Source organism: Chroicocephalus ridibundus, chromosome Z, assembly GCF_963924245.1.
Source record: "Chroicocephalus ridibundus chromosome Z, bChrRid1.1, whole genome shotgun sequence".
Lineage (NCBI taxonomy): Eukaryota > Metazoa > Chordata > Aves > Charadriiformes > Laridae > Chroicocephalus > Chroicocephalus ridibundus.
The window spans coordinates 72,154,347-72,168,815 of record NC_086316.1 but is presented as its reverse complement, the minus strand read 5'-3'; the positions used below and the strand labels follow the sequence as shown (position 1 = coordinate 72,168,815).

General features: G+C 43.3%; 1 protein-coding gene across 3 annotated transcripts in view; it reads left to right on the top strand.

Moving 5' to 3' along the window:
- The window catches only part of EGFLAM (EGF like, fibronectin type III and laminin G domains), a 74,023-nt gene that overhangs the window by 56,055 nt on the left and 3,499 nt on the right, over positions 1-14,469 (top strand). For all 3 annotated transcript variants that reach the window (XM_063320846.1, XM_063320844.1, XM_063320847.1), the window contains exons 16-20: positions 1,978-2,089; positions 3,867-3,983; positions 6,392-6,572; positions 11,373-11,451; positions 12,331-12,474. In XM_063320846.1, the coding sequence (XP_063176916.1) occupies positions 1,978-2,089; positions 3,867-3,983; positions 6,392-6,572; positions 11,373-11,451; positions 12,331-12,474 (633 nt within the window). The remainder of the gene's footprint in view (positions 1-1,977; positions 2,090-3,866; positions 3,984-6,391; positions 6,573-11,372; positions 11,452-12,330; positions 12,475-14,469) is intronic.

Genomic DNA, 14,469 nt, shown 5'->3' with positions numbered 1-14,469 from the left:
AAATATTATAATCAGGACACAATTATAATGTCTTTATAATTAAGGACGAGGCAAGCTCATTTGTGTACGTCAGCAGCAGCAGTAGGAAAGCTGATGTTGGTGAAGCTTGGGTTTTGCCTGAGGTGTGCCTGAAGGGTGGAAGCAGCAGGATGTGCGCAGGGAGCCTTGGGGGGAGAAGGGATGCTGAGCAGGATGCAGAACCTGAGCTATTTACCAAGGTGTCTCAGAGGAGATTTTGCTGTCCCCTGCGATTTCCCTTGGCCCGGCGTTTGCAGGATCAAGATCTTCATCATTTGGTGTATTTTTTAAGGCTCAGTTTACGCAGGGAAAAGTAATCCGTAAGCCCACAGCACATGAAGAGTTCAAATGCCTGCAGAAAGCATTACCAAACTCACGCTAGACTCAAAAATCCTGTGAATCCAAGAAATAACTTGCAGTTCTGAAGTGATGACTCAGCAGGGCTTTATCATCCCTAATTATAATTAAATCTAGGAGAGCAGGAGGGTTAGTATGATGATGACCTAATCAGCAGAGGAGATAAAATGCATGTATTGCCACTTACTAGGTAGCCAAACCTATCTGGTTCCTTTATATGCGTATATTGACTTCTTCAAGGTGGTTAAATACTGTTACCTATTGATTTATCCAAGGTAGTTAAACCCTAAATACTACTACATAAGAAAAAGGACAAGTGAATGGCATTGCTCGATATTTTTTTATGGAGGTTTTCTGAACCATGTGTCAAAGTAATATTGCCATCATCGTCCAAATAGATGAAAATGGGCTTTGAGAAAATTTGGGAGGAGCGAAATAGGTACCACAAAAACATTTCAGAGCTCATGTTGATTGTTCAGAAAAAAAAATAAAAAAATGAAATTGTTATTTCACATTTTCAAAATTATATACCTTTGAATCACTATTGACTCATGTTTTAAATCACATTTTTTAAAGTTCTTTCATTTTGAAATTTATCTTTCTTGCATTTTGAAATGTATCTTTTTTTCATTTTTAAATCTAAGTAGCCTGAAAATACAAAACATTATTTCACCAAAAACAATTTTGTATTTTTTCTTTGAAAGCTAGAAAGTCTTCAGGTGTCCTAGATAACACGGTTTCTGATTTTTCCAGCTTGGCCAGTGAATCGAACACAAGTTCCATTGCTCATGGAGGAAAAGCTGCAAGATAACTTTTAGATGTAAAATGCTTTAACCAGTGCAGTAAAAATACATTTGAAAACAAGATACAAAGTTCTGTAGAACTTGTAAAGGGGAACATGGTTTTGTCCTTTATACAGGCTGCTATTCATATTAGTGCTGAACTAATAAAGGCTGTAAGAACAGTTTTAAAATGCTTCCTTTGAGACTGGTGAATACTTTGCACAACTGGGGATTATTGTTCCTAGCCAGGATCTCATCATATCATTAGCATCATATTTTAATTACTTCCCCTTAATGTACAGCAGCCGGGCTGCGTGTGTGTGTGTGTGTGTAGATGTCACTGTAACAGGCTGCATAAATAGACCTGATAAGCCAACACAAAGTAGTTCTGTTTTAAAAGAGGACGAAGAATGTGGGAGTAGACCGACCATTAAGTGGGAAGCTTTATCTCCAGGCTTATGTCATTGTGAAGTGAGGATGTACGGCTGAGACAAAAATTTGTCTTTATGCATTATAAATGACTGAGCAGGAGAATTAGCTCAGAGGTAGAAGAAATGCATGCCAATTGTAGAAATGTTTCATTTATAAATAAAAGTAGAGTGGTTGTTATTTGCTGTAGGAATGTGGTCTTATTTTCCTTTGCTGACAGGGCTCAGAAATTGTTAGTTCCTTGTAAGGAAAGAAACACAGTGATCTATTTTTATTTTTTATTTAGAAAATCATCCCAGAGGACTTGACATTTAAACATCACAACAGTATTTGAAAATATCAGAAAGGCAAAAGTGTAAAATTCCTGAAAATTTTCTTCCCCTTAAAACAGGAGTGAAGAACCTGTCAGTCTGGGTCAATGGCATGAGTTGCGAGTGTCTCGCACAGCGAAGAATGGTATCCTACAAGTGGACAAACAAAAGCCAGTGGAAGGGATGGCAGAGGTGAGCATATGGATGACTTGTCATGAATGTGGCTGTTAGACTATAAAATCATAGAATCACAGAATCTTCAGAGTTGGAAGGGACCTCTAGAGATCATCTAGTCCAACTCCCCTGCTAAAGCAGGGTTCCCTAGAGCACATCCCTCAGGACTGCATCCAGGCGAGTCTTGAAAGTCTCCAGAGAAGGGGACTCCACAACCTCCCTGGGCAGCCTGTTCCAGTGCTCTGTCACCCTCACCGTAAAGAAGCTTTTTCTCATATTTGATCGTAAATGATTGCGTGGTAAACTATATAGGCTGCTCCCAAAGCTCTTGCAAGCTCAAAAAAGTATACACGTTAGGGCAGCATTTCCTTAAACCCCAAGTTGAAATTTGCACATGAAGTTTTCCCTCTGAGGACAGGGCTCCTTGTAAAGGCAGTGGAAATCACAACCTTACCTGCCCTTGCCATGTAACTGGACTCACGTTTTTGTGTTTGGTTCATACATGTGTTTGAGGTTCTTTTCTTGGTACTTATTGGTTGTGGCTATGTCTCTTGAACAACGCGTGCACAGTGAAATGCGTCATCTAGAAAAGGATGATACTGAAAATTATGTGCAGAAAGTCCTGTTTTTACCTCTCTGAATATTGTGCTGGAAAGGTAGGCGAGAAGAGAGTTGCTTCTTTGTCTTCTCCTTGCAAACGTAATTTTCAGGACAGAGTAAGGCCTGGAATACTCAGACAGTTGATGACTTGCATTTTGTTCTTCCCTCACCAAGAGGTCATAGTGAGTCAAGTTTGTAATAAGGCAAAATTTTGCTTGTACAGAGCACGGTATTCACTCTAAGGACTCAAATGCATACACAAAGGTACTTTTTTATCCCAAGAACCTGAGGCTAGAACTGCTTAGAAAAGTCTTTTATTCTTTCCTAGTGGAAAGCGTGGCCAGAAAAACCAGACTCCCGATCCTGTTAGCAGAAGAATCTGCATTTTTTTCTGCAAACTGGGAAACTATTTAAAGCTTAGACTTTTCATGAAAAATGTAAATAAATTGAAATTCCAGTTGCCTGTCAAGAAACAGATTGAGCGGGAAGCATTCAAATGGAGCAGTTGAGACTTCTTTAGATAGACGGGTCAGGGTGAAGACTCACATTTTTTCTTTAAGTGCTGCAGCACAGCTGCAGAAGGAGGTTGGCAGGGAGCTGCCAACAAAGACATCACAGGAGCTTCTGCAGGACTGGAATTACGCAGTTATCCTGTCCTTAGCTGTTAAACAACTTTCAGTTCGCTCCAGGACCCTGACTAGTCCCATCAAGTATCCTGAGCAACTGCTTCTGGTAATTAATGCGATGTCAGTGGTTTGGGTTTTTTTTCATTTAGCCCTTGTAACTTGCTATGGGTTTTCTTTTTAGATGTTAGAAACATTAAATGAGTCTCTGTTGCATGGACTTTACTCTGATTTTAAGTTTATGGGCCTCATTCTGGTTTTAGATTTACATCAATGTACCTCAGGTCATTGCAATCAGATCTAGAGGTGCAGGCAGAAATCACGAGACAGTCTCCTTTCTTTCTTCCTTCAGTATTCCCATTTTGAAATGCTTGGGATTTTCCAGCTAGTTCTGATTAGGATAGAGCACAGTCAGTAGAGAGTGTCCTTCAGTGGTTTTCTTGAGAGAATTGTACAAAAAAATGCAGTTAACAAAAGTAAAGAGGCATTAAAGTAAGCCATAACATCTAATGTCGGCTAATCTGAAGATACAAGCACGGTTCCAGCTAAAATGTTGTTCTTGTTTCTTGCAGGGTGCTTTCACTCAGATTAAGTGCAACTCTGAAATATTTATTGGTGGAGTCCCTAGTTATGATACTGTGAAGAAGAACTCTGGGATCCTGAGACCCTTCAGTGGGAGCATCCAGAAGGTACGTGCCCAGAGAAACACACTGGAGGCTTTTATTTCTGCCTCATCCAGTGCACACTTTAGGTGGAAACCTGCCCTTATACCACTGGCATTATTCAAAATAACCCAAAATTTCACCTCAGGAGCCCACCACAAAATACTTAAACACATATTTCATAGCAAAAAGTCATTCTAACTTTAATAGCCAGTAAGTATTATCACTGCCAGTCACCCTGTTAGTTTCCGTACTGTACTCATAAGCGAGCAGAAGCCAAGTGGGCATATATGCACACTGAGGCAGCTAAATGTCTGATGTAACAAATACAGTAATAAGCAAAAAAGAAGGTGCAAATTAAAGTGTGTCCCAGTCCAGCCAGACTATTCTTTTACCACACAGCAGTTGCGCGCCTCACTGCCTTCCCCTCTTACGAATTTATATGGGGCACACGGGTGGAGGAGATCTTTTTCACTGTTGGCAGACATTAGGGGTGATGTTCCAGTGGGGTCAGATGTGCATAGTGCGGTTCTTTTCTGGAGAATAAATCTGTAAATTCGTAATAAGTCCTAATAAGTAATCCAAAGAAAGTTCAAACTAAATTAACATTTGCTGTCCCTAGGCATACTTAAAATAATTTGGGTAAAGCTGAAAGACTAGCCCTGAATCCTCAGAGATTTAAATGAGTAAATTATTGCATCACATTTACTTAACAAATAAAAAGCTCTAATAGTGCATCTCATTACAACTGATCAAGGGCAGAAAGGTAATTGCAATTCAGTGTAAACAGGTTCATCACTTGGTCCAACATTTTTCACTATCTTTGTCAGCTGTCTAGCAGAAAACATGAAGTTTGGGAAAACTGGGGGATTGTGTAATAATGATAGGAACAGATCAGTCACATAAACATCATTGGAAAGGTAGGCTTGGCTAAATACAGTGCATTTTGGAGTGCAGGATAGGAAGCCTACAAGCAATTAACGTATGTCACACTTAGAAGATGAGTGATTGTACCCTAGAGTACAGAGGTGCTGATAAGGATTGGGAAACGCGGAGGGTGAGCCCTTACTTCTGTGATGTAGTTAAGAAGGTGGATTTGCCTTCTCAGAGGCCTGACTGGGATGTCACAGAAGAGCATTGGTTGCCTTTGGGGCACTGGGAGACTATTTGTTGACTGCTATGTTTACACATAGGAGGATTTTGGAGAATTGTACAGAAATAAAGCAACAAACATCACCAAGTACTGGAAAACATGCCGTGTATAGAAAGACCTAAGATCTCAATCTATTTAGTTTACTCAGATAAAGTTAAGAATAGACTTCATTGTGGTCTGCTAGTTCCTACATGAGGGTGAGATTTCTTTGAGTACCTGGTTTTGAAATGATGCAGAAAAAGGCATGATAAGAAACAATGGCTGGAAGCTGAAGATATGTTTAAGCCCAGAAATTTTGAAGAGTGGATGCTTGCTAACCTCTGGAACAATGTAGCCAGAAGTTAGAAATAAGATGAAAAGGTAGTGGAGTCTTCACTGGTGCGTCTTTACTGGAGGACTGGATGTTTTTGTGCTGCTGGAGTTGTTTAGTGCTGCTTCAGAGTACATGTGCTTGATGCAGCCCCTTCTCCCAGTAGGTCCCCCTAAGGTGCATCGTCTGAGTTATGAGGAGGCAGAGTAACTATTACCATTCTCACTTTGGCCTTAAAATCTATTTGTTTGTGAAAATCGACTTCTTGTTTTGATGTAGCTGAGAACAGAAGCCGTACCCACATGTAATCTCTTTGCCAAGATATCAGCTGAGATTATACAAATGTCAGTTTATATTGGAGAACATGTTGCTGACACATTGGAAAAATCCCAACATTTAACAATTCTCTTCAGTTTATATACAAACAGTTTTGTGAAGTCATCAGTTATGTTTTTCGTCCATCTTAACTCTACCTTCTTTCAGGCAAGATGAGACACTAGACAGCAATAGAAAATGTGAAAAACAACCTGTTCTGCTTTGTATGTCTGTTGTCAACACTCGTCTCCTGGGGGCTTTCCTGATCTCAGAAATGCTTTTCCTCAGCTGTGCTTATCTAATTTTGCCGTCCGAGCTCACTCTCAGCTACAAAGCATTGCATGGGCGTTCAGACACAAGGCTGGTAAATCCCACACAGCTTCACCCCATATGGGCATCACCTAAGGCTGTGTCGCAAAACACAAAATAAATTCATCTCCAGTGGGTCAGGGTGAGCAACAAAATGAGTTGGACCTCTGCGAGTGGAAAACACTCATTACCAGTGTTTTGGACAAGTTTTGAGGGTCGCATTTATCAGAAGTCTTTAGAGAAGTCTTCTGACTAGCAGTACAATACTGGGAATTTGGAAGTTTTTAGCATGTGTTTTCCTCCTTTTTTTTTTTTCTTTTCTTTTTTTTTTTTTTTATCAACACATAGATTATCTTGAATGACCGGACAATTGATGTGAAGCGGGATTTCACTTTTGGAGTCAACCTGGCGAATGCTGCCCACCCCTGTGTGAGCACACCATGTGCAAACGGAGGCACCTGCGTTCCCAAGAAGGACAGCTATGAATGCGATTGTCCCCTGGGCTTCGATGGGCAACATTGCCAAAAAGGTAGCGATGGCTGCATTTCAATCCAGAAATCCGGAGTTGATCACAAAAATAAGGGCGATTTAGCACCTACAACTGCTGTTGTACACATGCCTCAAAATAGAAACCCTGGAGGCCAGAGCTCCCTTTGCATCCGCGCACATTCCATGTACCCAGGGAACAACTCATTTTATTATTTAGGAACACGGTAACTGTTATCCCAGCACAGAACTGCGTTCCGTAGATAGCAGCCTGGTATCTGGTTGACTGTGGTGTCCAACACTGAACACTTCATACACCTCCCTAATCACGCAGTGCTATACAAAGGGGGAATTCCTGCCAATGTCCTCCAGCCAGTGATTATGTTACGTCCTGAAGCATAAGCATGGATAACCCTTGTAATTTTATCCTTCCTGGGCCTCACAGCAAATGCTGTTCTCTTATACAGAAAGGTCTAGTCCTTTTTTAGACACTGACTACTCTGATGGTTATTTCACCATCTGCACAAACCCTACCTTGGTACGGCAATGGAGACCACCTAGGAGGAAAACCTGCCCAGATACATGTTATTCTTCTTTCCTCAGAACCACTGTAATAGTTCAAAGCTTAGATTCAGGAAAGTGTTCAGATTGCATGAAAACTGTTAAAAAACCCATGTGTTTTGGGTTATTCCACTAGATGGCGATGTTTCCCCTCGGTCAGGCTCGGTCTTGAAAAATTCCTAAGGGAAGGTTTTGCAATGTAACAGTGAGCTCAGTTCAGAAGAGCTGACTGACATTATTGTCTTCACCCACTCCTTCATTTCTCACAGGCACAAACTTCAAAGTTAAAAGGAGTGGTTTTGTTTAAATCATGATGAATAGACTGTACTTTTCTTCCAAAAAAACAATATCTTAGAACAAAACCATATTTTTTTTTAATACAATGCAAGAAACCCCTTTGCTTACGTTGTTGTGGTCTAACTAATAGCTGGAGCAACGTCATTTATCCCGGCTTCTCTGTGGGGAGGAGGGAGGATTGCGATTTTGGCTTTCTAGGTATGTGCAGGGTGCTAAGCTCCTGACTTCACGATGGTATCTGCAGCGGTACAGGGATCTCCAGGGGGAGTCAAGGCAAGTGAATGTGTGTGACTGCCTGCTCCTGTGGATGGTTGGGACACAGCTCCTCACTTGTCTACTCCTGACTGAAGCCCCAAGAGCTGCCCATTGCTGCATCCTCCTCATGGCACCAAGCAGTGCTGCCGCTCAGCTGGCATGTTGCTCTGCTCTCCTCCCTGTCGTGATCTGAATAGGCATCCAGCCTTCCAGAAACAGTCCGAAGGACCTTGCGCCTTTGGCTTAGGCTGTATCCTGGCTGTCAATCCGACTGTTGTGGTTTAACCCCAGCCACTGCAACTGGGACCACGCAGCTGCTGGCTCATACCCCCTTCCCCCCAAGAAGGGCAGGGAGAAGAGGGATAAAAGGAGGGGAAAGGAAAAAAACAAAACCTCTTGGGTTGGGATAAAGACAGTTTAATGGAACAATAATGCAAAAGGAAAATAACAATAAGAATAAGAATGGTAAAATATATGACACAAGTCACTCTCACTGTTCAACCAGCCCGACTCGAGCAGAGATTGCGGACTCCTCCCCTCTGGCCAACCCCTGAGCGTGATGTCTGTGGTACGGAGTATTCCATTGGGCATTCCATCATTCTGTCTATGCTCCTTCTCAGCTTCTATGGGAAGCTGTAAAAAGTCCTTGACTGGAATAAACATAATTTAGCAACAGCTAAAACAATATGCATTATTGACATGCCTTTCATACCAAATCTGAAAGCACAGAAGCCACTAGAAAGAAAATTGACTCTCTCTCAGCTGAAACCAGAAGACCAGCCTTAATTAATTTTTAAGAGTGTCCAAAAGCACGAGTCACCTGCCTTCTGTTCCTGCTGCCTGGGGCTGCTGTTCAGGTGCCTCTCAACGCATGGCACTCATGCAGCCTCAGCTGCCACTGAAAATGCACATTTTTGTGGATGGAAGTGCAGACAGCATGGAGGTCCCTCCCGAGGACCCTCAGTCCATGGCAGCCTTGATGAACCTGGAGCAGATTTCTCAAAATAATCCTTACTTGAGTCTCTTTGGTAGGGTGTAGACTGGGCGAAGGCAGGATGCATGTACGTGTCCGCTTCTATTTCAGAGCGGGGTTTTGGTTAGTGCACACAGCTGGTCTGTGACAAGCTGCAGGGGCAGTCTCCATCCTGCTTGCTGGTGGGCTGCTGTAACCCCACGCCCTGAAAAAAAACAAAGTGCTTGTGAGGGATTATGCCTCATTCTCCAAAATTATACATACCACTTATAGAACTCAAATGATGCTGGTATGAGGTATATGAGATATTGATTGATATCGTAATGGATTGTTGGCTGAGGATTCAGTAGAGTTTCTGTTGGCAATCCTGGGTTTTATATCTTTTGTCCATGATGTGGGGAGTATTAAAGGTATTTTTATACTTGATTTTAAGATGAAGTAGAACAGCAAACTGTTGCTTTCCCCTGATTAGAGCTGATACCCGGGTAAACCACAGTGAGTCACTGGGATTTGAAAACTAGGGTAGCAGAGGGATCTGGTGCTAATCCTACCTGTCTGCACCTGTGTGTGTTTTGAGCAGGCAAATGTAAATACTTGGGGTAAAACAATAATGAAAGAGTGCTACCTTCATAGGTGGTTGTAGCTGCTTATGCAAATGAGGAGGAGGGATCACAGAAAGGTGGACAAAAGGAGATTTTTATGCTATAGAAAAATAAACTGAGAATGTTCTTGTTTTGTTTTGTGCTGACCCACTGCAGAGTGTGGAAGTTACTGCCTAAACAGTAAGTACCGCAAATGATGTGAAACCTGCTCTGTCATTGTGCGTCTGTATCTGCTCCAGCAAGCTGGATTTCCATTAGACCTGGCAAGCTTCTGTCAATAAGCCAAAATATTTTCTGGGGTTATATAGTACTTCCTTAAACCTCGTCCTGTTGGTATTTTAAACTGCATCCCGAGCACCTGGAGCTGGTCCCTGCATTCCCTAAGCAGTCGGGCCAGGCTGAGTGCTTTGCAGGGGCAGGTGCTACTCCCGGCTGCCCTGCTGTTCACAGCTTGCTCCCGCCTCTCATGAGAGCTTTGGTGCCTCTCTGCCAAATCATGGTGAGCAGAGAGTGAAGGTGTTTAGTCCTAGGTCTCCTTAGTGGCCACATTCCCTTCCAGTTGAAAAGATCCTGCATGCATCAAGGGTCGGATGCAGGATGTGATGGAGGAAAAAGGGTTCCTTTCACGCTCTGCTGCCATCCAGCATGGTCAGAGGCTGGCCAGTGCAGAAGGCGTGAAACCTGGAGAGGAATGTCTGTCTGAGCGTAACACATCTTTTGCAATCTCCCAGTGAAACTGGCAGGCTGCAGGCTGTGGACTGCCTGTGGTGGTTTCATTAGACACATTAGGCAGCTTTCCTGATTTCACTACGGGTGAAAACAGGCGTTTGTCACTACCTAAAATTCACAGTCTTGGCACTTAAAGCTAAATTTCATATTGCTGTTGTTGGCTGCCAGACTACACCAATTGTTGCATTATCTGTGTTACAGTGAGCTCTTAAGGCCCAGGCCAGCCTCCACATTGCATAAAGAAAACAAGCGTCCCATCCCTGAAAAGCTTGAAATTTATATAGATGGGATTAGCTGTGGGTTGAAGGGAATAGTTCTCAGCAAGAAAATAGGATGAAGGCAGCTATTTTAAGGAGTTTATAAAACTGGCTTATATTAATGCAGCAGTCAGTTATGAGAGATCAGCAGCAAGCCGTAGGATGTTCACTCAAAAGAAAACCTGTTCAGGCCAGTACTCACAGCCTGCTGAAGGCTATGCATCAGGGATATTCAGTGATTTATACCACACATCTGAGTTACTTTGCCAAAGTCTACTCCACGGGCAGCAGTACAGCAGCTCCGGGTCTGGTTGTGGTGCGTGCTGCTGCCCCAGCAGCTGTGCACCACAGGGGCTGTCCCTAGGGAAATGGGAGATGCTCCGTCTGGGACACTGGGGAGGTCTGAGCAAAACACCCCCCAAGGAGCGCTGCAGCACATCGATTGCATGGGCCAAGAGCCTCTGCAGCCTCCGTCATACAGCCGTTAGCATAGTCTCAGCTGCTTTCAGTAGACCTAAAGTGGTGAGGGACACCCTGTATGTCCTCCCCAGAGACAGCCTCGACCGATGCTGCACCCCAGAGGTGACCACGGAGCAGGCAGCAGCTGCTCTGTGCAAAGCCACAGACACAAAAGGAGAGAATGGGGAGCTCACAGGTTGCCTGTGCTGCCCCTCGGCCTCGCTTTGCAGGGGTCCGAGGTCCCAGCGCATGCTCCGCACATGGTGCTCCATTAGGAGCTGGGGAGGAGGTTCTCAGAACAAGGGTGGTTAATGCACGAGCTTTGGCAGGAGCGTGGCTTGAACCACATGGAGGATCAAGGAGTGTGGAAACAGGGATAAAAGTAAAATTTGCAATGTTATCCCAATACTTCATATTTTCCTGCGCTAACGTTTATGATGGAACAATACATTAGGCCCAAGATATGAAGGCTGTGAGTAGACTTCAGGACCGTCAGCGGTTTGAACTACCTCAACTACTGCCCCTACATTTAGGTACGAACTTGCTGTGCCTTTTTGCAAACCAGGGCGAGTTCAGCTCGGTTCTGTGCCAACGGCAGGTAACTGCCAGTGCAGGAGTAGATCGATACAACAGTCTTGTCTTTTTTTATTTCCTGCCACTTCCATGTCAGCTAACTGACACTCATCTTCGGATTTTTATTTACTTTTCAGCCATTACAGAAGCAATTGAAATCCCACAGTTTATTGGTCGCAGTTACCTCACATATGATAATCCTGATATCCTGAAAAGGTAATGTATCTCCTATGAACATAAATATTCTGTTTGTTAACCACGATAATGATAGGAGCCTCATGTGGAAGGATGTTGTATATTTGAGTTTTTTGAGCTGTATTTGCAGTATTTCTAAATTGCAGTATTTCTAAATTTCAGGAAAAAAATACATTTTCTATGCGAGTGCTTATGGCTCAGTTTGTTATAATGTCTGAGCATCCTGCAACCTGTAGAGAAATGACATGCACACTGTATGTCTGGCATGGAGAAGGACTGGTATGTGCTTTCAGGGAGCAAAGAACAGATATACAGAGCCTGTATCTGTAAAGAGACTAAGGATTTTAACTCCTGCTTTAGCCTAAAATTTAAGTCCTCAGACTTCTTTTTGGCTGCTCTGTACCCTAGAAGATGCCCAGATTCCAGCAAATTGTGGGTTGTTTCAACAAATTGCTCCATCTGCCTGTGTTTCAGCCACTGACTACAGGAGGGTTCGCAAATGTCCTCACCTGCAGCTTGGTACCTCTCTCCTACCAGGACTTTCTAATTAGCCCTTCGTACGCTTCTTCCACTGGCTTCTGAGGGCACCAAATCTACTGGATGTTCTCAAAATTTGCTTTTTGGACTGGTTTTCACACTAAGCTCGGGGAGAAGGGATTTTCTTTTATTTGTGGGGAGTAACAGAGTAACTATCGTGTTTGCGATTCTGGTGGGACGAGTTCAATTCCCCCACTCCGAAATGGTGGGGATGTGAACCAGAGTCCCACACACTCAGCGTGTAGGTGAGTTACAAGACAGTAATGCGCAAGACCAGCGGAGAAGAAATACTGCATCATCTTTTATGTTTTTTTTGAAAGAAGACTGTCCCAGTTCAATATTTCCTTCTTCTACATTAAACAGGGTATCAGGATCAAGAACGAACGTGTTCATGAGGTTTAAAACCACAATGAAGGAAGGTCTTTTGATGTGGAGGGGAGACAGTCCCATGCGACCTAACAGTGATTACATTTCTCTCGGCCTTCAAGAAGGAGCATTAATATTCAGGTAAACTTTCTCTCTCTGATTTGTGTTGCACACTGTACACTCAGGGCTTGAAGGAATTGCCACAATGCGTCTGGTGCACTTGTCCTTTGGTATAGTGTGAGACAGTTACATCCTCAAGGTTTTGTTCAGTGATGGGTCCTGTTGTTGTCTGGGAAAGGTTGCGAGTTGAAGAGGTAATGTGCTGCAAGCTTTGCATCACTCCCGCTCCCTCCTTCCCTCCCAGTTTTTAAAACATCTGTTTTTTAGTGTGGTTTTCTAAACATCACCTTATGCGGGGGTATGGGTCGCGTCAGTAGCTGCCCCCATGCCTCGTGAAGCGGTTGCCATCTCAGCTAGGCAGGGCAGCCGTAGGGTTGCAGGGAGACTAGGGGTCAAAGCACAACTGCTGACACCGGTGCTCACTGCAGGCTGGCTCTTCACCAGAGACTGCACGTGGGAGCCGGGCTCCCACCTTCTCAAACCCCCAAATATCCAACCCTGTGACACAAACCCAGCTGGCACCAGGCTTTGTTACTGCCAAAAAGCTGAAACTGGGGAGTGTTGGGAAATGTTGGGCTGAACTCGTGTTCTCTCTCCAGAATTGCTTTTTCCCTTGCAGATGCTTGGGCAGACTCAGTGCAACTTTTTGCATGGTGCTTTTTTGGGACTCCTGCCTTTTGAAAGCCCTGTCTTTCCTCATGATCCCCTGTTAGGTTGTGTAAGACGAATATTGAAACAGCAAACTACAAATGGCGTCATTATTATGGATTGTTGTTAAATGACAAAGATTTTGTTAATCACTTAAGCTAATTTGAAGCTATCTTTTACTTGTCTTACCTGGTTGTTGTTTGCTGTCATGGACACAGACAAGTTGCTCATTTCTATTTAAATTAATTTCTTTCAAGCTTTTTTTCACGTGATTTTTTCTGTGGCTAACTTTGCAAAAACTCTTAGTTTTCTCCTTGTTTTATAAGCAAGGAACTGACTCTGCAGAAACAGTGCATTATTTAAATGCCTTTGGGAGAGCTGTTCCTTCCAAGATGCATGGTAGTAAGCGGCCAGTCTATTCTGTCTGTTTTCCAGCACAGTGCATTTTAATTAGGGTTGTTGCTATCCCCCAGAAGTGAAGATACACAAAGGTTTTAGACTGAAACGGCTCAATTTTATTGAAATGGCTATACCTTCCACATGCATTTAGGAAGGTGAAAAATTAAGATCCCAAATTAAAACTCTCATAAACAATCACTGCATACTGAAAGGGAGCACCGGAGAAGATGGTGAAAGGACAAATGCAGAAAAAAGAGGTATCATCTTCTTTCAGAAAGAGCGTTCCTCATGCTACTTTTCCACCCATTGAGAGGTGAGATCAGGAGAATATCATCAGGGCTGTGAATGATCAGAAGTATTTTTCTGCAGTATTTTTCTGGTCCAGTTTCTTTCCTTTTTTCTGTGGCCTGTAGGTTCCCTATACAGTGTAACTGCTGCTGTAAATCCCTTCTGTTGCTCCCTGCTTCTGTAGAAGGTTATATCACTATTGTAAAGGATCCCCATTCACTAGGGCTATGAATCTCATTTTTGTAACCAAAGGTCTAACTCTTACATACAATCCTGAACGCCCAAATCCTTCTGTAGTTCTCAGCCTAGACTGGTACCTGCATCCTGGGTGAAAGGAGATGCTTGTTTGAGACTCACTTAGACCTCCGAGGAGGAGTCAAATTTAGGACAACTGTTTTGCTTGGGGCAGCTCATGACTTAACATGCTTTTCTCAAGTACCTAACCTGGGCCATGAACTTAATGCCAGGTTCAGCCTTTTTTGAAGAGACGATGATGTTGGCTTTAATCTCTCTATCTTGGTACAGGCTGAAGGCCAGCAGCGGCTGGCTCAGGATAATTCATCCTGCTTATTTGGGCAGCTGTGCACCCAATAGCTCACTGTGTTGTAGAGTCTACTTCCCCTTCCTGAAGGTTGGCACAAATCTCTGGGACCCAGAAATTAAGAATGCCTGAAGTGTAAA